Here is a 23651-nt window from a genome sequence, read left to right as displayed (position 1 = left end):
CAACTGCCTGGGGGGGGCAGCAGCACTTCTAGTCAGGCAGCAGGGAGGGAGTCACTTGACTTCAGGTCTCATTGTCATCCCCCACATCCCTCATTCCTGCTAATCTGTCCACTTCACAGGTGTTATCAACCCTCTCTCCATGGGCTTGATGTTCCACTATTCAAACTACCCTTTCCTCTGCAAGGTAGCTGTTTGTTAGCCATTCCCAGGAATGCCTCTCTTCCGTTTCACAGCCCTGCAGCCTGTCTATGGATCTCACTAAAAACCCTCAACTCAGGTATAGTCAGATTAACTCAAGGCATAGAAATGACCAACAGTGAAGTATTGGAGGCATGGTCACCACACTCAAGAAGGCTAGATCCTGTTTTATGAGATGTACATTTAACTGTAATGACTAGGGGACTAATAGCACAACTTTTTTTGACTATTTTGACTCTTATCGTGCCTGGTGTGCATGGGTTTTTTTAATTAATAGCTACTCTAGTAAATTGGCACACATTCCGATAGTTATTGCGGTTTTGCTTTGCTCTTCAACTGAATGATAAAAGCACTGTCCCCCCAGCCTGTGAATAACACTTATATTTTTCCTCTAACGAAAGAGAAACTAGGTCTTGTGTTCTAGGCGGCCATGGGACACACCGTCTGCACCACCTTTTTCCAAATCCGAGTTCTGCTCGTGGCAGCTTAGCATTAGCCTGGGTCTTGGCATCAGCTGAAGGACAAAGGAGCCTCGTTGGTCTTGCCCTACAAGGTACTGCATCCTGGGGGGGGGCGGCACTGTTTGTAGCCCCTCGTCTCCCCCAGGATGCTGCTGGTGGGGCCCAGGCTCAGGACGCTGCCACGGCTCTACCCGCCTGGGCTCGCAGGCCCTGGAGTTGTGGCGGCCGCTCCGGAGTGCATCCCTGGTACCTCCAGGGTGGCGCCTGCGAGTGGCAGGGGCAGGGCACAACCCCACAGGTGATGCCCCTCTGCAACCAGCACCTCCCCCCATGCTGGGGGTGCAGTAGGGGCATCGCCTGTTCACATGAGGGGGTCCAAGACCTCCACCCCAGCAACTGGGCTGCCCCAATGGGGGGGGGGCGTGGAAATGCCAAGGACCACCCCACTTGCAGGAGCTGATAAGCCTCATGGGGGAGTTCCAGGATCCTCCTCAGGGGCTGGTGTGCGCCATTAATGGGGGTTATCCAGGAGCCCCCACCCCCATGGAAGGAGCTGAGGTGCCCCCTGGGGGGTGCGGGGGAGGGGGGAAGCAAAGAGCACTTGTGCCTTCCCCCAACCCCCCAAAAAATCCCTAGCAAAGGCCAGAGTGCGCATGCATAACACTGGAGGAGAGCACCCAAGGGGAAGAAACGCGCATGCGCCCTCTAGTGGAAGAGGAGCGCACCACCGGCAGCAGTGGGCGAGTGGTGAAATGCGCATGCGCCCCCGTGGGCAGAGGGAGTGCGCCCCCTATGGGAGGGGGGAGCGCGCGTGCGCCGAAGTGTGGGACAGGTAGAGGCCCCGTTTGGGGGGCAAGTGCGCATGCGCCCTGCTGGGGGAGAGGAAGGGCCCCGCCCCGCCCCGCCGGGACCCACCTGCAAGCTGGGGCCTGCGCGGCAGCTGCACGAAGCGGTTGAGGAGCCCCCCGGGCGGCCCAGGCCCGTCCCCGCTGCACCCGCCCGCTCCGCTGCCGCCGGCGCCACCCCGCCGCCGGTTGCCGTCCCAGCCACCCTCCGCCGCCGACATGGCCCAGCCGCTCACACCCCTCGCCGCCCGGCAGTTCCCTACGCCGGGCCGGGCACAGCAGTGCCAAAGGGCTCTCGCGGCCGCTAGCCAATCCACAGCCGCCGTTCATGGCCCTAGCCAATAGGAAGCCGACTTCTTGGCGGGTGGGACAGAGGAGCGAGGACGTCACCATAGGAAGGGCCAGGACAGACCTGACAAATCGCTGACCGACACCTTCGAACGGCTGCTCTCGCCGCCACTGCGGTATTAGACCAGAGCAATAGAGAGCCGATCCCAAGCGTGTATCGATTGTGCAGCTCAGGCTGGGCTGTAGTTGGGGGGACGGGGTCCCCCCCTTACCCCGCCCTGTGCAGCCTTGTTGCAGGCTGAGCCCAGCGGAGGACCCACCTATGCAGCGCCTTGCGTTGCGGGGTGTAACACACTATCACAACTCCAGGCATAAAGTGTGAACCAGGAGTGCTGCGTCCAGTTCTGGGCGCCACACTTCAAGAGGGACGTGGACGATATGGAAAGAGTCCAGAGGAGGGCCACTCGTATGATCAGGGGTCAGCAGGGCAGGCCTTATGAGGAGAGGCTACGAGACCTGAACCTGTTTAGCCTCCACAAGAGAAGGTTAAGGGGGGACCTTGTGGCCTGCTACAAACTGGTCAGGGGGGATCAGCAGGTATTGGGGGAGTCCCTGTTCCCCCGTGCGCTGCCAGGAGTGACCAGGAATAACGGTCACAAGCTGGCGGAGGGTAAGTTTAGATTAGATATTAGGAGGCGCTACTTCACAGTCAGGGCGGCTAGGGCCTGGAACCGGCTTCCAGGGGAAGTGGTGCAGGCTCCTAGCCTGGGGATTTTTAAAAGGAAGTTAGATGAGCACCTTGCCAGGGTCATCTGACCCCGGTGCTCTTTCCTGCCAAGGCAGGGGGTCGGACTAGATGATCTACCTAGGTCCCTTCCGACTCTAGCTACTATGAAACTATGAGATCGGCTCCCTTGGGCTCCAGCAGTTCCTGCCACCATGTCCCACCTCCTTCCTTGCCTGCCTACTCCGACCAGTCCTTGCTTTTGCAACACGCTCACCACTCAAAAAGCAGAGCATCCCTCTTCTCCACTTGCCTCAGTTGCCTCTATTAATTCACAGGCAGGCCAAGCTTCCAGGTTACTTCCAGCCTCATAACGATTTCCATGCATGGAGGGCCCCGTGCCTGCATAAAGCCCAATTGCAACCTCTCTGCCAGGGAGAGATTCATTCACTTGACCATGATCGTTTAAAGAGTGGTGGGCGAAGGAACAGAACCACGACCAGTATCAGAGTAGCAACGACCCCTGTGCTACTTCCAGGAGTGTGTGGGCATGTCTACACATTCATTAAGGCACCCTAGTTACTGTGCATTAAGAATATCCAAGCACTAAATCAATGCGCAGTAACTTGTGCTACTGTGCAGTAGCACCAATGAAGACTTTTCCAGTGACACTAACTGTGCAGTAGCCTAATAACACTGCACAGTAGCAAGGCAGGCCAAAACTATGCTAATCCAGTAGTATTAGGTTACTAAGCATAGTGTCACTCATAAACCGTGCACCAATGCTACTGCTCAGTAGCATAAGGTACTGCCCATTGATTGTCCAGGTACTAAATTTAATGCATATTAACTACAGGGGTGTAAGTTGTAGCCGTGTTGGTCTAAGGACATAGGCAGACAAGGTTCTTTGGGTGAATCTGATATCTTTTATTAGACCAACTTAAATCATTAGCTACAGTGCGTTAATGAATGTGTAGTCCCACCCACCAGCTCCTGGAAGTAGCACAGGGTACCTTGAGAGTGAAAAATATGTCACTCTCAAGGGAATGGGGGGCTAAGTGTCTGGCCTGGCTGGATTTGGGCCAGGTCTCTCTCCTGTGCGATAACAGCTCATGTAGGGCTCATCAGTTTGGAGCCTGGTTTATGATTTTCATTGCTCAGTCCTTGCTTTCCTGTTACATCTTCCATCTGCTTCTTCAGGAACCCACTGGCTCCTGCATGCTAAGGCTGTAAATCCATTGAGGAGCGCTAGGGCTGAGGACTTGGCACCATGGCTGGGGTGCTATCAGTTGGCAGCCAGGCATGGCCAAACCGTGTGTTGGGCCAGGCAAGTCTGTGGTGAGAAATGTCCAGGAGTGTCCCCTGGTGGCACGGAGATGTGGTCTGTGGTGGCCCAAGAAGGATTTGTAGCTGTAATCCCAGCCCAAAGTCCAGTTCCTTATTCGGGTCCCTGTACTTAGCGCAGTGTCTTGGAGGGTGCTGTCAGTTGGCAGCCTGGCACGGGCAAACTGCGTTTTGGGCCAGGCAAGTCTCTCGTCAGAGATGTCCAGGAGTGTCCCCTGGTGACACAGAGATGTAGTCTGGGGTGGCCCAAGAAGGATTTCCAGCTATAATCCCAGCCCAAACCCAGTTCCTTATTCAAGCCATTATTCTTAGTACAGGGGGCATGGGGACTGTCAGTTGGCAGCCTGGGACAGTTCCCCGGTGGCATCAACAAGAAGTTTGGGGGGTCCCAAGAACTATTTTGCCCCATAATCCCATCCTAATCTGACCTTCATTTAGGGCTCTGTACTTGATGTGGGATATTATTTTACATATTAATGAGTACACTTGCCTAGCTCATGAAATTTTCTCTTGAGGATGTGCAGTTCATTAACGACAAGCTTTTATTGGGTCTTCATTTGCTTTTGAAAAAGGAACCAGGAATAAGCAACCAACTTCAGCCGCATCCTCTAGTCCCACCCCTGCTCCAAGCAGGACCAGCCCCAACTAGATCATCCCAGCCAGGGCTTTGTCCAGCCGGATCTTAAACACCCCCAAGGATGGAGACTCCCCCAGTCTGTTCCAGTGCTTCACCGCCCTCCTAGCGAGAGTTTTTCCTACTACCTAACCCAGCTCAAGTGACCCTCCCTAAGCAGTGCAGCGAAACCTCCGGAGCTATTTGTCAGGTGCTTCCGGCCTCCCTCCCGGCGCGGGGCCGGAACCTTCCTGCCGCCGCCGCGTGTTTCCGGCTGGCGCGGGCGGCGCTGCGCAGCGACGGACCAAGATGGCGGCGCCCAGCGCGGCCGCGGCCCCGGGCTCGGGGGGCGCCGCGCAGCCGCCTGCCATGACCCCGCAGAAGATCCGCGAGCTGATCGACGGCGGCATCGCCCCCGAGGAGCCCGGCGCGGAGGGGTGACTGCTGGGGGGGCTCTCCTCCCGTCTCCTGGCAGAGCAGGGGGGCGGGCCGGCCTGTGCTGGGGGGAGTCTCAGGCTCCCGGGCCTTGTGGGTGCCCCCGCTCCGTGGGCAGGGGGTTCAAGTCTCCCTCAGAGGCGCGGGAGAGGGAGGGGGGTAGCTGTGGCCAAGGAAGGGTCCGACATAGCGTCATGTTTGGGATCAGGAAGGACATGTACCCTGGTCAGATTGGAGTGGACTAGAGATGCAAGGGCCGGGGGAGAGGATGGAGGGAGCCGAGGGGGGGATAGAGTGGGGGAGGGGGGCAGAAGGGAAGGGAGGGGGATAGAGTGGGGGAAGCGGATGGGTGGGGTGGGGTAGAGTGGGGCGGAGGGGGGATAGGGTGGGGGAGAGGGGAAGGGAAAGGATGTTGCCCCCTGTGAGGTGGGACCTTTATTTGGGGTCACTTGAATGCATGTTAATAGCCTTTTATAGAGGTCAGATTCTGGATTTCAAGGGGGGGTCTGTTTGCGGAGAGGTTGGGTTAGCATTGGTTGGGGGTGATCTAGGACAGGGGTGTCAGACTCGATCTGGACTGGGAAGCTCCTCCCAGGCTGGATCCTGAGCCTGTGTTCGGGTCAAGCAGCACGGACTCATGGAGATGCAGGGCTGCGAGGGATCTCCGTGGGCCACCCAGTGCTGCTCCCTGTCCGATTCCTGCCCAGACTGACAGATACAAATCCATTCTCTAACCCAGCGGTTCTCAAACTTAAAGATTGTGTGCTACCAATTTAAAACAAAACAACCTTGAGTACCACCAGCACATTTTTGTCATATAAAGTAATTATAATAAATCTGTTAACATGTAACCACTGACAGGTTGTCTGCGTACCACTGGTGGTACTCATACCACAGGTTGGGAACCGCTGGTCTAACCTGTTTATAAAACTGCCATCGACTCTAACACAACACCAGATGTCATGCCCAAATCGGCCACAAGTAGGGCAGGGGAAGTAGTGGCTACACCCCATGCTCCGGAGAAGGTGAAACCCCCACAGTCCATATCAATCAGATATTGGCACAGTGCAATGGCAGTCACCAGCCTTGGTTGCAGACAACACCTAATACAGTGTTGAGCCGGGGGTTTGCATCTGCAGTGAGCTGGGGGTGTATACCTGTGCAGAGCTCTGGCTGGGCAGCAGCACAGAGCTGGGGGCATACAGCAGCGTGGAGCCGAATTTGGCCAAAGCTGTAACCCACTGCGTGCCCCTGGCTCTGCTGCCTGAACACCTGTCCATGCCACTGCTCTCTGCTGCACACCCCTGGCAATGCTGCAAAGCTCTGGCCAGCCAGGGACCTGCAGCACTGTAGAGCTAAGGCCATGCACTTCCAGTAGCCCACTGAATAGCCCAATGCAACTTCCACTGGCTAGATCTAGCCTGCGGGCCATATGTTTGATGCTTCTCGTCTTGGTGCAGCGATGCCTGTCTGCTATGGGAATTTCCCAGGCTTCTGGGTTTTGCTGGTTGCTGCATGGGGCTGGGGAGGGATTTTTCCCCCTCCTGCTTCTACAGGTGTCAAGGTGTTTTCAAGCCTTCCTCAGAGGCATTGGGTGTTGGCTGCAGCCCAGCCTAGAGATGGTGAGTGGACTGTGCCAAAGCTTCTGCTGGGACTCAAACCCAGAGGGTCCTGGCTAGAGGGTCTTGCCCCTCCACTCAGGGTCAGACCATTCACTCTATTTGGGATTAGGAAGGAAGTTTATGCCGTGGTCAGATTGGTATGGACTGCAGGGGTGGAGGGGCTTTGCCTTCCTCTGTAGTGAGTGGCATTTTAACAGCCCTTGTAGCAGCAAGATGCTGCCAGTCCTTGTCCTTCTGCTTTACCTGTGGCAGGTTCAGTTGATCTTGGTGTCTGGGCAACAGCCTTGTAATTGTGCAACTGGGTTGATTGTGTAGTTTTAGGACTAGGCTAGACAAGGATTTGTATGGGATGGTTTAATCAGGGATGGTCCTATCCTCTATAGGGGGCTAGACTAGGTGACCTCCAGATGGCCTGTCCAGCCCTTCTTTTCTATGATTTAGTGTCTCCCTGCTAAAGTCCTTGTCCCTGAGCAAGTCACATCAGCTTGTGATGGGAAACCTCTTGTTTTTGCTCCATGTTTCAAGGCTCCAGGTAGCTACCACAGCACATCCTGATTCAGCATGGCTCCTAGGCTCTTGACCACTGTTAGCGCAGTCCACAGCTGGGCAGTTCTATTAATTCATTAGTTTAACACTGTTTGAGCATCAGGGGTATCTCTTCAAGTATATAAAAAGCATCAGTGACTGCCTTGCAGAGCCAGAATTAAGTATTCTTTAGATGCTAGTGGTGGAGAAGTAGTAGGAGTTGAAGATGGTCCCCAGATGGCTGTTAGAGTGTCCTGCTGGTTTGACAACCAGGAGCCAGGAACAAAATCCAAGACATCTTGCTCTTTGTGTTGTGCCCTGTCTACTAAACCAGCTGCTGTCAGAGCAAAAAGATCTGATTTACCCTCAGCTTTGTGTATTGCTCCACCAGATTTGGGGAAGAGCTCAGCTCCCCACTCCTGTCTGTCACAGCAACCCTACAGCAGCATCTGCTGTGGACTGGTGTCAGGAGACAGAAGATCAAGCCATAATATTGCTCGTCTTAGTTTGATCCAGTTTATTTTTTTAATTGGCATAGCATCTAATGAAGCAGACCATTGCCTATGAAAGCTCATGCCTTTCTGAACCAGTTGGTCTCTAAGGTACCACCCTGCCCTGCCCACTTCTTTAATTAGTGTTTGTTAATGCGTTTCAAAGCTGGGACCTCTAAGCCTTTGGAGAGAAACTTGTTCTGAGGATTAGCTTTGAAAGATGAGGTGGCAGTGGGCTTGAAGAGCTCTTGCTATCGGTGGGTTTTGAAGATCTCTTGCCAGAGGCTGCCAGTGAAATGTTTGGCTTGCTGACTTGACTTGTTGCTTTATTTTAGAAAGGACACAACTGCCTGGTCAGAATCAGCCAACGGACCTTCACAACCCGACGCTCTCCCTTTTGAGACGACCAGCAGAGAAGCCTACTTCAGCAGAGTAGAGACCTTCACGATATCCTTTCTAGTGCTGAGCTTTCTGTAGCAAAACCTGCTCCACATGCCACTGCCCTCAAATCCCAGCAGCTCAGGCTTGCCCTGACTCCTAAGTGATTCTCTCTACCCCCTTGCCCCTGCCTCACAAGATGAGGGCAGTGTCCTTGAGAAGAGCCTCTGGCAATCTGTTGAATTGGGCTCTGTGTGTGGCTCAGTGTATCTGTGTCTGTTCCTTAACCCAAGCACCCGCTCAAGTGGGCTGGCAAACCCCATGAGCTGTCCCCCCTCATCTGTGCCAAGTATGGCTGGACCAATGTCGAGTGTGACATGCTGAAGTGCTCCAGCTGCCAGGCTTTCCTCTGTGCCAGTCTGCAGCTGGCATTTGACTTTGACAAGTGTGAGTATCCCAGCATCTCTCGCATCCTCCCTCTCTTGGAGTTGAGCTAAAGAGGGGGCCAGAATTATCAGAGTAAGCACTTGGCTCTAGAACTGGGTACCTTCTGTCCCTGAAAACGGAGCTGCTTGGGAGCATTGTCCACCTTGCCTCTGGGGCCCTGCCCAGCTGATATAGTGTGCAGAGCTATGGCTTACAGGACTCCCCACAGATCCCAGTCCTTGCAGATGACATGGTGCCAGGGGCTCAATCTAGTTTGCAGGCCAGAGGTTGAGCACCCGTGCTTTTAAAGAACAGATAATCTGCTTTGAGGCATCAGCAGATCTTTGGCTAATGGTGACTGGGGGAGGGTGGGAAAAATTTCCATGTGAGCAGGTTATTCCATACCTGCCTCTTGTGGGGGGGTGTTGCATCATCTTGCTGCAGTGGCAGATGCTGGGCATTATCAGAAACAGGGTTTTGGGATTAGATGGCTTCATCCTCTATGCGGTTTCCCATGGAACATAGAGTTTGCAGGACACTAAGAGCATAGCAAGGGAAGGTACCTCCTGGTTCACTGGCTCCAGACCTCTGCTATGGCAGGTGGCTACCCCATAGGGTGCTTTTCATCAGCTTACGTGTAGTTAGGTTCATTAACCATAAAGCCCTCAGTTGTGCTGCTTGTACCTGGCCCCTTTTTTGCGATACCGAGGTGTCCCCCACCTTAGCTGTAGAGCAGAGGTCAGCAGCCTGTTGGCTGAATTTTACCCACCGAGTCATTGGATCTGACCTATGGAGTCAGGAGGCTTAGGTGATGCTCCAGCAATGGGGGACTTGACTGGTGCCACAGTCGGGTGGCGGGAAGAAGTGGAGGTAGCAGCCGCATCCTAGTGTTGGCCCCCCCATGTGATAAGATTGGGTCCTGGGGGCCAGCCCCAGCCCCCTCCCACCCCCCATGCACTGGGATTGGGACCCCAGACAAACCCAGAGACATCCAGTAGGAATCTGGACCTGGTGCCACCCCCTCCCATAACCCACGCTCCAGGATTGGTTCCCAAGGGCCAGGCACTTCCCCCTCTTGTTCCCCACGTGCTGAGATTAGGGATTGGGGCCACCCTTGTCCAGCCCTGCATGCCAGGATCCGGCACCAGGTCCCAGGGCTTCCCAGGGCGGCATTCAGAAATTTGACAGCACATAAGTGGTGCCACTGCTGCCCCCTTGCCAAATTTCCAAACCAGTGGAGAGCCCTGCAGGCTGGATGACAGGGCACCGTGGGCCGGAAGTTGAATACCCCGGTCTGTCTTCCCAGGAGTTCTCTGCTCGGAAACCTCCCAGCACTTAACACCTGTCAGCAGGAGAATCAGCCGCGCTTTGAAGTGCACTCATCCACTAAAAGAGATTCCAAGTCTTGTTTTTGCTTTGTCCTCAGTGAAGATCATTGCATGAGAGAGAGAGAGAGAGAATGGTCTCTTCCTCTTTGCTTGAAGTAAGCCTCGGGATGTGTTGTCTCCTTGTCCGCCAGGGGGTGCAGCCTGGCTCGCCTCGCTTAGCTCCATCCCTATGACTCTCAGCCTGGTACCGCAGGACCCTGGGGGGCCTTGAGATCCTTTTAAGAGAGCTGCAGGTGCCACACAGTGTTAACCGTGTTGGATGTGCAGATGTGATTCACCAGATAAACCCAAAGACATCCAGTAGGAATCCAGTGTGTCCCAACCTCTGACCTGCTGTAATCATTCTGAGTTTGCAACAGAAGAGCTGCTCAACTGTTCTTTCTGTGCTCAGACAATGAGTGAAAGCTCAGCTGGCATTTTCCGAAGGGGGCCTTTGAATCTAAAAAGATTGAAAACCAGTGGATTAGTGGGTCTTGCATGGAGCTTCAGAAAAAACACTCCTCTCCCTACCCTCTGCCCCCGTGGCAAGTTTTACTAAGAATTTTGACCCTTCTTATTAATTATAGTCTTAGTTTAGGGCAGTGTTGCCCAACCTTTTGGCCCCCATGCGCTAAATACGTGGCATGAGGCCCATCTGCAGGCCAGATCCAGCCTTGGGGCCAGGTTGCTGCCTCCCTGCCTTGCATGCCAGGATTGGGTCCTGGTGATGCCCCACACCCCAGCACTGCCCTCTCCTTGGCCCTGGGATTCTGGTCTTGTCCCCCGCCACCCTAGTGCACTGGGGTTGGGTCCCACAGGCCAGGCACCACCTCCACTCAGTGCTGTGCACTGGGATATAACACTAAGATGTGGGGGGATGCGGGCACGTTAGAAGGAAGGAATAGGCTACAATCAGACCTAGACAGGTTACAGGAGTGGGCAGATGAGCATAGGATGGGATTCGACACTGGCAAATGCAAGGTGCTGCACCTGGGGAGGAAGAACCAGCAGCATACCTACAAGTTGGGGAACTCCCTTCTCATCAGTGCAGAAGCAGAAAAGGATCTTGCAGTCATCATTGATGCCAAGATGAACATGGGCTGGCAATGTGGGGATGTGGTCAGGAAGGCCAAACTGCACCTTGTCGTGCATCCACAGATGCATCTCGAGCAGGTCCAGGGAGGTGGTCCTCCTCCTCTATGCGATGCTGGTCAGGCCGCAGCTGGAGTACTGCGTCCAGTTCTGGGCGCCGCACTTCAGGAGGGATGTGGACAGCATGGAGAGGGTCCAGAGGAGGCCACTCGCATGATCAGGGACAACAGGGCAGGCCCTATGAGGAGAGGCTACGGGACCTGAACCTGTTCAGCCTCAAGAGGAGGCTGAGGGGGGACCTGGTGGCCTGTTACAGACTAGTCAGGGGGGACCGGTAGGCACTGGGGGAGTCCCTGTTCCCCCGAGCACCGCCAGGAGTGACCAGGAATAACAGTCACAAGCTGGCAGAGGGGAGGTTTAGGTTAGACATCAGGAGGCGCGACTTCCCAGTCAGGGCGGCTAGGATCTGGAACCAACTTCCAAGTGAAATGGTGCTGGCTCCTACCCTGGGGGTCTTTAAGACAAGGCTTGACAATCACCTTGCTGGGGTTGTTTGACCCCAGTACTCTTTCCTGCCATGGCAGGGGGTCGGACTTGATGATCTGCTCAGGTCCCTTCCGACCCTAGAAACTATGAAATCGGATCCAGCATGCAAGGCCCTGTGCTCCCCTCAAGTCCAGTGATTTAACAGTAAGGGAGCAGTGGCATTGCTTTCCCACTGCCAAATTTCCGGACCCCCCAGGGAGTCCCACAGGCTGGATGACACAAGGCCTCAGGATGGATCTGGCCCTTGGGCCAGAGGTTGAGCATCCCTGGTTTAGGGCAGTGGTGCCTAACCTTTTTTTTCCCGCAGGCCAAATGAATGGAGCCAGGTCCGTCTGTGGGCCAAATCCAGCATGCAGGGAAGCACTGCCAGGGCTCAATCTGGCCATGCAGAGCTTGGAAATTTAGCAGCATGGAAGAGGTGGCAGGGTTAATTGTCACTGCTCCCCCTCTACCACAGTTCTGGCCCTGTGGGGGGCCCTGCAAGCTGGATGACGCAACTCTGTAGGGCAAGTACCCCTGGCTTAGGGAACTCCAGGTCTCATTATTGCATTAATTGCTATTGATAATTGCACTGGCTTAGTATGACCAGAAATGTGCAAAGCAAAGGGGAGTTTGCCTTTTTAGTTGTAAGACCACAGGATTTCATTTTAGTCATGGCAGGGGAAGAACAGACTATCATTCAGTGTTGAATTTCCAAGGTGGTTTCTGAGCTGCAGTTACAGTAACTGCAGTGCAGTGCGGTCCTGTCCAAGCCCTCAGGGTACTGAGCAAGGGGCTCAGCGTTAGCTATAAAACCTACCTGGAAAACCAAGTAATAGCCTGCACTGAACTCTGGGTTGCTACTGGCACCCATGCGGACTTCGGGGCACCAGTGCTGTGATGCAGTCACAGCCATGTGGACATACTCTGAGCATCACCAAGCCACTGGCAGTCTCTGGGCTTCATGATTAGCATGAGTGAGGGCCTATATGCTGCAAAAGAGGGCGGCATTGGAGCAGGTCTTGCAAAGAACAAATCCCATTGCCCTCAGCGCCCTCTGGGTTTGATCTGCCTCCCATGGTCCCTGACCACGTGCCTGGACTGTAACCTATGTACAGGATCAGGTGTTTGCACTGAGGGAAGGGAGGAATCTGTGGGGAAGGGGAGCAAGTGGGTCGGGAGACTGTCTGCTCCCTGGGGATGGAGTTGTGCCCGAGGACTCTGGGTGAGGCCGGGAGGTGGGGTAAAGCCAAGAGTCGGCAAGCCGGAGCTCGCAGCATCTCCTCCACAATAGTGCTCCGACTCCAGGCAAACCCCAGATGCTTCCTGGTGGGGAGCATCCCCCTACTACTAAAAACCCACTTACCTTTCAGACAAGGAGAGGTGTGCGGAGCTGAAGAGAGCCTTGTGCAGTGCCCATGAGAAGTTCTGCTTCTGGCCAATCAGCCCCTGCCCAGGTAGGTCTAACCAAGCCCAGCTGGGGCAATGAGCCAAGACAGGTTACCAGTCTGTAGCTTGTAGGCTGAAGACAGCTCATGGAGGGGTTTTATGTAGCTTACCAATACAGGGTGGTGATGGGAGGGCACCTGGCGGAGTCAGTGACAATTGGCTGTTGCAGTGGCAGTGACTCAGTGCTAACTGGGACTCACTGTCGCTCAAAGGTTGCTGACCCCGGTCTGAGAAGCTTCCTTCATTTCTTCCCCATCTAAAACCTGTACTCTCATGCTAAGACTGATATTTAGTTCTTCTCTGGAACATTGCAGGCAGAGGTCCCTAAGCAGTCAATAGCCTTATCCCCATTTTGCACCTCAAAAGACTGAGGTACACGGTGGTGAAGTGCCTGGTGTGGCTGAGCCAGGATTCAAGCCCAGGCTCCTGAATGCCTTCCAGCACCTTCACCACATGATAACACTTGCCTGCTAGCCATGGGGTAGCCTTGCCTCTAATTGTGCTGCCCCTTCACGGGGTAAGAGTCGCTGTGCCCAAGGAGAGGTGACAAACTGAGATGTTACTGGAGTGTGGGGGCAGTGTGGATGACTCGGGCTCCGTTCCCCTTTCAGAAATGCCTCTGAAGCCCTGTCCATGCTAGGAAATCGGCTCTGTGTTCAGCAGGAGGTCAGGCCTAAAGGGACCCCCTTGCTCTGTGTTCTCTGATGACAGGAAGATCCTTGCATTCACTAGCCGCGCTCTGCCCCCTTTCTCCTGTGGAGCAGCATGTGACTTAAGGAGCTGGTCCACCCCCAAGGCTCTCGTGTGTGCTTTGCCCATAGATCGCTTTGCAGTTCTCCTGGTGGATGAGCCCATCGCAATGCTTGGCGACTTCCTGGACCGCTTCCAGAGCCTGTGTCAGCTGGAGCTGCAGCTGCCCTCCCTCCGGCCAGAGGATCTGAAGAACATGGTGAGTTCAGTCACCTGCCTTCCCTGGAGAGGGAAGATGAACACAGGAAGGGGCACTGTAGAAGACCATGGCAAGGTGGCGGGCTTAGCAGTCAGGAAGTGTCAGATTACCTGTGTAACCTTAACTCTGCCCCTTGGGCTTTCTGCCCTGCATGGAGGCTGCTGATGCCCCCTGCTATTGGAGCTGGTAACTTTCGCCAGGTGATGTTCTTGTACTGTTGCTTTCCATGTGACTACATGAAAAATTCAGGGGTTGCACAGACTGCAGTCCCCAGATGCCGAAAGCTGTCAGGCCCGGGTGTCACAGCACGTATGCTCTACGTAGTGCTCTCAACAGTGTTGGGTTCCCTTTATGCAGCATGGAAACGCTCTGTGTAAAGGGGCTTCTCTCCCTGCAGACGGGCTGCAGCAGCCAGCAGGAGTCATAGGTGTGGGGGTCTGCCCATGCCTTCTGCAGCTGCTGGGCAGTGGTAGAAGATTTGATTTCTTCTCAGCAGAAATGTGGGTGCTGCCATGCTGAACTGCTAAGTCTGGACCTGCTCGTGAGTGGCGTCCATGGGCTGGGCCTGAGCAGAATCCAGCCCTGTTTTCCATATTGCATGAGGTGTTGAGACATGTGGATCTCTCTGCTTGTAATGGTTAGCCCAGACCTTGGGTCCAATGGCCTTCAGATCATATGCTATAGTCATGTGCTGGCTTGTCTCTGTGGGACAGAAGTGAAGAGCTCTGTGGCTGGAGGCAGAGCCCAGTCCTCTGGGGTGTTAGGACTCACAGTGGAGCTGGTTGATTTAGCTCCCTAGTTCTTTGGCTGAGTTTCAGAAGCTGTAAGGGGCCTGAGGGCTGACCCCCATTCTGCATCCCATCCCTCAGATGAGGGGAACATGCCAGTTGTGCCTGGTTCTGCTCTGGAAAGACCCTTTCTGCTAATGGTACCAGAAGATGCCTCCCATGCTACGTCTCTGTCACATGTGCTCTTCTTGCAGGACCCCCTGCCCCCTTCCCCTGGGTTTTTTCAGCCTTGTGCTTCCTCACCAGTGATGAAGGATGTGCCAGTCATGTTTCCTACCTCTGATCACAAAGGCTAGAGTTTGCTCCTTTGGGCAAAACCTAGTTGCTTGCTCTGCTCACATGTGGGACAGATAGGAAGCATCTCATCCTCGGTGTTGGTTCTGCCTAGCTATTTAAAGAAGAAACTTCTAACGGTCATTAGTCGGGAGTTCATAGAATCATAGAAGTCGGGTCAAAGGGACCTTGTAGATCTTCAAGTCCGACCCCCCCACCTGGGCGGGAGAAAAAAACCCAAAAACAAACCAAAAAGTGGACTCAAATGAGTCCAGCCAGGTAGGCATCAAGCCTCTTCTTAAAGCCCCCCAGGGTAGGAGCCAGCACCACTTCCCTTGGAAATTGGTTCCAGCTCCTAGCTGCCCCAACTGTGAAGTAGTTCTTGCGGATGTCTAATCTAAATCTACTCTCCAATAATTTGTGTCCATTGTTCCTTGTTATGCCAGGGGGCGCTCGGGGAAGCAAGGTCTCCCCCAAACCCTTCTGGTCCCCCCTGTGAGTTTACAGACGGTCACCAGGTTCCTCCTCAGCCTGCTCTTGTGAAGGCTGAACAGGTTTAGGTCCCACAGTCTTTCAACGTAGGGTCTGCCCTGTTGTCCCCGGATCATGCGAGTGGCCTCCTCTGGACCCTTTCAATGTTGTCCATGTCCCTCCTGAAATGGGGCGCACAGAACCGGACACAGTACTCCAGCTGTGGCCTGACCAACGTCGCATAGAGGGGGAGGGTCACCCCCCTGGCTCTACTTGCACCTGTGGATGCACGACAAGGTGCGGTTAGCCCTGCCAACCGTGACCTCACATTGTTGGCCCGTGTTCATCTTGGAGTCAGTAATGACTCCAAGATCCCTTTCTGCCTCCGTGCTCTCAAGAAGGGAGTTTCCCATCTTATAAGTGTGCTGCTGGTTACTACTGCCCACGTGCAGCACCCTGCACTTGTCAGTATTGAAACGCATCCTGTTTATGTCAGCCCACTCCTGTAACCTATCCAGGTCTTGTTGCAGTCTTTCCCTCCCTGCTAGCGTGCTCACCTCACCCCAAATTTTGGTATCATCAGCGAATTTAAACATGTTGCTTTTCACCCCGTCGTCCAAATCGCCAGTGAAGAAATTGAACAGCGCAGGCCCAAGGACCGAGCCCTGGGGGACTCCGCTGCCCACTTCCCCCCAGGTCAAATATGACCCATCCACCACCACCCTCTGAGTGCGACCCTTCAGCCAACCTGCAATCCATCCGACTGTGAAGGCATCAATGCCACTGTCGCCTAGTTTTTTAATGAGGATGGGGTGAGAGACAGTATCAAAGGCCTTGCTGAAGTCCAGAAAGACTACATCCACGGCGACACCTGCATCCATTGCCTTTGTGACCTGATCATAAAAGGCAATCAGGTTGGTCTGACATGACCTGCCCCTAATGAAACCGTGCTGGTTCAGAAAGCACATCAGACAAACTGCTTTTTTTCCCACAATTTCCAATTGTAGCATTTTTCCTTATGCTACCATTAGCCTCGAGACAACGGTGTTGTAGCGTAGCATGTTGTAACCCCCCCCCCCCCCCCCCGAAGAAGGGGGCAGTCCTTGCCCTCATGTGCCTGCTGCTTTTGGAACTCTGTTTGGGCTGGGAGGGTCTGGGGCCGTCTCTGAATCGTGTGTGTCTTTGCAGTCCCTGACCGAGGAAAAGATCAGCCTTCTCCTACATCTGATTGAGGAGGAGCTGGAACGCAAGAGCCCAGGGGAGAAAACGCCAGTGAAATTGGGCTCGGACCTCCTGCAGGTGCATGTCCCCGCCTGTGTTTTGGCACTGTGTGGCTGGACCTGCAGGTCAGTGTGAATCATACTGGACAGCAAAAACTAAAATATGCCTTGTTGATATCCTGTGCACTGCAGAATGCCTGCACTTTGCTGTCTTTTGCTCTGAAACCTGCCTGGGGCTGAGCAGGGGATGGGGAACAAGTGATTCTCTCAAGCAATCTTTCCAGAACCTTGCTTTAAAATAGGAGAAACCATGGCTCTGTGGGCTGGAGGTTGAGCACCCCGGCTTCAAAAACCCTTGAGCTTTTAACAGTCTCTAGCTGTTATGATGTCATGTTACAATGGCAAAGAAAACCTCTGAAAACACCAGGGGAAACTGATGTGGAGAGAGATGCCTGCCTGAATTTGTAGAGAGCCTGACATGGTATCTCTGACCTGCCACCTGTCCCCTTGTATTTGTGGGTGGTGAATGAAAAACTTTCAAGGTCACCATCCCTCATTATTTCACTGCAATATCCTAGTGTGTAAGAAAGGAGAGGAAGCTGCAGGGTCTCGTATTACTCAGAAAGTGTAACTTAGAGTATTTATTTGCACGCTTAGCCATCCCAAATTGGGGTGCATGCAATAAGCCAATAAATGTGGTACCAGAATGGAGTTAGCGGAGGGGCTGTGCGTGGCTCTGTTAGGGCTGACCGCTCCGGCCAGGTGGAACAGGGGCAGAATCCTGTCTCCAGCATCACTCCCCCTCCTGCCGCTGCAAGGCCAGCAGAGCGTGTAGCCCTCTCAGATGCTGCCAGTTCAGCTCCTAACAAAATGGAGGCAATTTAGTAGTAGCTGCAAGAGGATGAAGGCCAAGCAACGCTGGCGACTCTTGTTCCATGCACCTCAGCAGCCATCAAAAAGGCAAACGAAACGTTAGGGATGATGAAGAAGGGAATTGTGAACAAAATGGAAAGTGCTATATGATGCCCCTTTATAAATCCACAGTGCATCCACATCTTCAATACAGTGCCCAGTTCTGGTCCCTGCACCTCAGGAAGGAGATAGAAAAACAGAGAAGGGCAACAAGGATGAAGAGTGCTATAGAGGGGCTTCCATGTGAGGAGAGACTAAAGAGGCCAGGCCTGGTTAGTTTAGAGAAGAGACACTTGAGGCGGGGACATGAGAGGGGTTTACAACATACTAAATGGAAAAGAGAAAGTCCATAGGGATTTATTATTGACTGTTTCTCAGAATACAAGATCTAGAGGTCACAAAATGAAAGTAGGAGGCAGTAAGTTTAAAACTAACACAAGGAAGGTCTTTTTCACCCAGTGCGGAATTAAAGGGTGGAACTGGTTACCACCAGCTGTGGTGGAAACCCAGTGTTTAGCCAGATTCAGAAAAGGACCGGGCACAGTCTTGGAGGAAAGGGGCATCAGGAGCTATTGAGCACTGGAGAGAAGGGCATGGCCTCTGAATCAGACCTTCTGAGACCTTGAATGCTGGAGGCTGCAAGTGAGAGAAGAACAGGGGAAAACAAACCTCGTCAGACCCAGGCCACCTTCCCTTTCAGCCTCCGCTCTCTGCTGCTGTGTGACATGAGACTGGGCAAGTTGGACCTATGGTCTGACCCAGCCAACGGCAGCTCTTTTGTTCCTTAGATGGAGGCTCAGCCCATGGATGAGCCGGTGCCATGGCAGATCAGGCTGGAAAAATCCCTTTTCTTTCTTCTGCCTTCCCAAAACACAGCACCAGTGTTTATTTAGGAGGCACATGGTCTGCAGATGAATACAGTTTGTAGCGAGCGAAGGGAGTGTTGCTTTAGGTGGGCATGTGCCTCCACTTCATGGAAGTGCCTGTAGTCTGGGGAGCAACAAACCTGATGTCTGGGTCTATCGCGTCTTGGGTGCTTGTCTAAACCTGGCTGTCTCAAAGGGCTGCCCGGCCTTCTCCCTGACTTTCTTCTTCCCCCCCACCCCTGCTCTGAATCCAGCCCTGTGCCAGGGACCACGCACCTGCCTGTCATCACCTGCTCCCGCTGCATGAGGAAGGTTGGGCTGTGGGGTTTCCATCAGCTGGAGTCGGTTGCACCCGAGGCAGACCCTGCCCCCGGACCAGGCAGCACCCCCCCCACGCCCACCGAGGGGCGGCCCGACCGCCTGCCCCTGGTGCCCACGTCCCCACATCGGATGGTCACCCGGAGCCGAGACACAACGTTCTCTCCTGGCCCGGAGCAGGTAGGGTGGCCTCCCTCTCTCCCAGGCAGAGGCTTCTGCTACTGGGTTTTGGACAGAAATGGTGGAGGCCTTTAGGCCTGTAAGGGACTTCTTGGCAGTGCCCATTCACTAGCTGAGCCCAGGCTGGGCTGTTCCCCGTGTAGGAAAAGATGTGATGGCCAGCTCTCTAGGCTGGTGGTGGCAGCGTGTGTCCTACTCATAGGCCTTGGGTGGGCAGGGCCAGGGACCTCCTGTGGAGGAGGACGAGGGTCAGTCGCTTTCTAGTGGCTGTTCCCCTCCCTGGTCCAGTGAAGCAGCAGTGCTGACTGGCCACCATGATCAGCCCTGCATCTGCACCTTGCTGGGTGGAGCTCTCTGCCCAGTACCAAAATTAGACCACCCCCCTCAGGAACGGGAGAGCAACACCGAACTGGGGCAGGCCTTGACCCTGGTAATATGGGAGGAAGCTGCCCCCCTGCACTGCCTCACAGGGCCAGCCAGGCAGTCGTCGTGAAAATGGGGAGTTTTAAGGAGACCCTACACCTGTGAGATGGCTGTGAGGCTGTCCCTTGTGATGGGGAGAGGCCTGTCCCAACACGGCTCCTGGATGGAGACAAAATCCTTTGGTTCCCTCAGACTCCAGTAACTGGACCCAGCCTGAGGGCGGCCAGATCAAGTCTTCCCAAGCTTTGGCCCAGCCTGTGCCCGTGCAGAGGGTGCTGCTGAGTGCCTGACAGCGCCATGATCTGGATTTGCCCCTATGTAGCAAGACCATCTCCCTTTGACCCCCTTAGCATGGACCTCAGGTCTTCCCGCTTGAAACGCACCTGCTGGGAGCGGCAGTCCCACCAGCAAAGGTGATTCCTTCTGGGGCATTTCCCACCAAGCCTGGTCTCTCTTCTGGAGCATCAGGCATCTCTAGGAGCTGGTATCGCTTACTGCCAGTCAGTGCCAGTCCATGGAGCCCCACCAGCCTTTGAAGCTGAGGGCAAGGTCACCTCGCTGCCTTTAGGGGCACTGGACTATGCACCAGTGAGAATCCGCTTCTCCTAGACCTCAGAAACAGAGGTGTCAAAATGCGTGGAAACAGCAACATCTGCTACTGCTGAACTCCCTGCTGGGTGCAACACTTCCTGCGAGGGAGGAGGCAGCACCCCCAGGCACCAGGCAGCACTTGTCTCCCTTGCCAGCTGTGCCAGAGAGGCCTCAGTCAGGTGGTGTACACAGCAGGCTGGGGCAGCCGGCAGGGCCTTGCTGCCAGAGCTGCACAAGGAAGGTCTTGTCCAGCACTGTCTCCAGGTCTAGTGTTCCCAAAGCAGGGGGCTTCCCAGAAGGGCAGGGTGCCCCGGAGCTGCACTTGCCCGGGCTGGTTCTGACTTGTGGAAGAAGGGACAAAAGAGAAGTGTCTCTCCAGTCTGCTCCCTACCAGTTTCCAGAGCTGTGCCCAGAAGGACGGGGATGGATGTAGCTGGGACCCCCTGTGCCATGGAGGGGTATGAGCTGTTTCCCTTGTGGCCAGATGAACCACGCTAGCTACTGCAGTCTCTTGGGACCTGACCTCTTTGCCTGTCTCCCCCTCAGCACGAGAAGAGCCCGTCCCCCATAATGTCCCGTGCGCGGAGCTGGGACAGCCTGAGCCCCATGGACCGGACTGAGCTGGAAGCAGCCAGCCCCACACCGCGGAACCGCCCGGTGACCCGTAGCATGGGCCAGGGTGACAGCGTGGAGGTGCCGTCCAGCCCGCATCGCAGGGCCAAGCGGGCCCGGCTCTGCTCGTCCAGCAGCTCGGTGAGTGCCTCCTAGGACCTCTGAGACGAATGGCACTGGGCGTTTGCTTCCTGCCCCCAGAGCTCCAGGATCAGGCTTGTCGGGGGGTCCTGGCTGCCAGGCCACAAAATGACTGCCTCTGAGGAGATCATGCAGGCAGCCTCATGCTGTGGTGGATATTGGGCTGTGACAGGGCAGAGGCCACATTGAGAAGCCACCTCCCTGGTTTGATTTTCCCCTGCCCCTTTCCTATCAGCCTGTCCTGTGTTGCCCAGTAGATGGGATGGCACAGATCGCTCCCTGCAGGCAAGCCCCCAGCCTCTTGTGGCCAGAGCCCAGCAAAGAGCCAGTCACTTACTGCCCTATGGTTGCTCCCTCGTGGCTTTAACTTCTGGACTGGATACGGTCATCATGTCCCCTCCTTGAGGAGTTTCTGTCTTAGGTGAGTCTCTAGGCAGACAGGTCACTGTTAGAGGAAACTCCCTTCTCAGCCTCATAATGGGAGGGAGGTGATGGATATGGGAGCTCACACCTTGGCTGGAGAGTCTTGGAGCCTGGAGCCGCCTGGCAGCTGTGGGAAGTCAGCCTGCAGTGAATTGAGATCAAGAAGGACCAGGTCCCAGTGTCCCCATAGTAAAAGAGAAGGCTGAGGGGCCACAAGAGAAGGCTGAGGGGGATCTAGTGGCCTGTTATAAACTAGTCAGGGGGGACCAACAGGCATTGGGGGAGTCACTGTTCCCCCGAGCACCACCAGGAGTGACCAGGAATAACGGTCACAAGCTGGCAGAGGGCAGGTTTAGGTTAGATATCAGGAGGCGCTACTTCACGGTCAGAGCGGCTAGGGTCTGGAACCGGCTTCCAAGAGAAGTGGTGCAGGCCCCTACCCTGGGGGTGTTTAGGAGGAGGTTAGATGAACATCTTGCTGGGGTCATTTGACCCCAGTACTCTTTCCTGCCATGGCAGGGTGTCGGACTAGATGATCTGCTCAGGTCCCTTCCGACCCTACAAACTATGAAACTATGAAGTCCCATCATCACTGTTAGCACTGGCCATGTTCAACTGTCTGTAGAGAGGCCGGAGTGGAGACACAGTAATAGGAAGACCCCTGTTTGTCTCTAAATGACCTTCAAGGGGCCTCCTGGTAGCTGGAGGTGGGATGACTTCAGACCGTGTCCCCAACCCCACAGTCTAGTTAAAAACAAGCAGTCACTCCACTTCTCCTCTCCTAAACTTCATCCTGCCTTCCGTCCCTGCAGGACACTTCCACCAAGACCTTCTTTGATCCCAGCTCCCAGCACCGTGACTGGTGCCCCTGGGTGAATGAGGTGGAGAAGGCAACGCTGGAGGACTCCAGTGACCCATCGGAGCATACGCCAGCAAAGGCCGAGCCTGGCTGGAGGGCCATGCTGAGCGTTCTCCTTGCCACCCAGAAATCGGAGAGACCAACTGATACGGAGCCCGTGGTGAGAGCTCTAGAGATTGGTATCCTGCCCTGAGCCCTGCTCTGGTCTCTGAACCACCATCCCCTCCCAAATGTCTCATCCAGTTTGCCCCAGACTGCTCCTTAAAATTCTGCCTTAGGCTGAGTTCCTCTGTGCACAGGGTGAAACCCATCAATTGAATATGGGTGGAGACAGAAGCAGAAATGTCCAACCAAGCTCAGTTGAAAGCTGGGTTCAACCCCAGAGACTTACCTCTCTCTCGAGCTAAGCCTGTAGTCCTTGGATATGCTGCCTCTATACAGTGTGTGCTGAAATGACTGTAAATAGTACCAGCCATTCTGCAGTCCACCCCCTGGTTAACCCAGCTTCACCTAGGTTCATCTCCCCATGTTCCTGACACTGGAGCCCTTGGTTAACAGGCCTAATGCAGTCTGGGGCAGGAGCTTTGAGGAGCCGGAGAGGAGATGAGGCCCCAGGCACGTCCTGGCAATGTGCGACTGGCACTTGCCATCAAACCCCTTGTGGCTGATGAGTCAAGGGAGTCATCATTCAATTCTCCCCTCCATGTCTCCAGCTCTGGGGGCCTCGAGTGTCCTTGGGAATTGTCCTTCCCCCCCAGTTCAGCCTTTTCCTTTCACTCACAAGAGGACCAGGAGCCCTGGTCGCCTGTTCCAGATGTGCTGCATGCATCTGTTACCCACAGCCAATGATTAGGATGCTTCAGTGTCAGAGCTGGAGCTCTGGGTTCCAGTCCTGGCTTTGCTGCCCATAGTCTGTGCCTCAGTGTCACCATCCATGCAATGGCCTTAGCTTGGGGGAAAGGCCGGGCAGTGCTTGTCCCTCCTGGCTGGGAGCTCATTTAGTAGCACCATTTAGTAGCATGCGTTTGTCCTTCCAAGATGCCACCCTTGTGTGACCCAGTGTCTCCTGCCTGCAGAGCCTCTCGGTGAAGTCCTGCAAGGTGTTCCGCATCTTCCGCCACTGGGAAGCCATGTGCTCCTCCTGAGCCGACCACCCCTTCCCACTCAGCCCCTCCTTCTGCCTTGCAAGAGACCTGCTTCCTGCTCCCTGGGAGATGTTTCACAAGAGCCCGTGAGCAGCGGGAGCCCCTGCCCAGGGCCTGTGGGAGTCTGCTGAGCTGAACCTGGCCCTTGGTCTGAAGCAAGGCCCGAGGGCCTTCAAGCAGGAACCTGGTGAATCCACAGGCACTCCCTTCCCCTCCTTGCACACCGGCCTGGGGGAGTGAGGAGGCTTCTCCTGCCTCTTCTCAGCTGAGACATCCATGCAGCCCAGCCTTGCCCTCACTACAAACTGTGGGGCGGGCAGGGGTGTCTGAGCGTTGCTGGCACTGCCAGCCTGGGGCAGGGACACTGGCAATAAAACATTTCATGGGTTTTTTTTCTTACTAGCCTGAGGCTCCTTTCTTCTGGCTGTGGGACGTGCCAGGATCCTGCTTTTCTAGGGACCCAGCACCGTGCACAGGCACAGCCCCTCCACTCAGCACCCCCCACTCAGGGGGAGGGCCAGGGAGGTCTTGCTCGTGGGCTATGGGGACACCTGACAGGCCTGAGAGCTTGGGCCTGGTGTTTGGAAGAGGTAGGTTGGACCCCCAGAATCACAGTGCCTGGTGCTGAGCGCAGCCCTGGGGGGAACAGAATTGGGTCCAAGGTGAGTGGCAACCAGCAGATGCCTCCAGGCTGGCA

At 55.0% G+C, this 23651-nt stretch overlaps 2 protein-coding genes across 2 annotated transcripts in view; one reads left to right on the top strand and one right to left on the bottom strand.

Annotated features, from left to right (window-relative positions):
• Positions 1–1819, bottom strand: part of KLHDC10 (kelch domain containing 10) — a 34217-nt gene extending 32398 nt beyond the window's left edge. The window contains exon 1 of the mRNA XM_090041497.1: positions 1575–1819. Coding sequence (XP_089897623.1) covers positions 1575–1725 — 151 coding nt within the window. The 5' untranslated portion in view covers positions 1726–1819. The remainder of the gene's footprint in view (positions 1–1574) is intronic.
• Positions 1820–4749: 2930 nt separating this feature from the next.
• Positions 4750–23349, top strand: ZC3HC1 (zinc finger C3HC-type containing 1). Its single transcript, XM_090041496.1, has 10 exons — positions 4750–4910; positions 7882–7993; positions 8221–8371; positions 12708–12791; positions 13605–13732; positions 16453–16610; positions 18517–18760; positions 20321–20527; positions 21763–21969; positions 22886–23349. The coding sequence occupies exons 1-10, from the start codon at positions 4783–4785 to the stop codon at positions 22952–22954; spliced, it is 1488 nt and encodes a 495-aa protein (XP_089897622.1). The 5' UTR covers positions 4750–4782; the 3' UTR covers positions 22955–23349.
• The last annotated feature ends 302 nt before the right edge of the window (positions 23350–23651 follow it).

The sequence above is a fragment of the Crocodylus siamensis genome, chromosome 4, assembly GCF_052110815.1.
Source record: "Crocodylus siamensis isolate JL-2025a chromosome 4, ASM5211081v1, whole genome shotgun sequence".
NCBI classification, from domain to species: Eukaryota; Metazoa; Chordata; order Crocodylia; family Crocodylidae; genus Crocodylus; species Crocodylus siamensis.
Note: the sequence above shows the minus strand (reverse complement) of the source record. Positions and strands in the feature narration are given on the sequence as shown.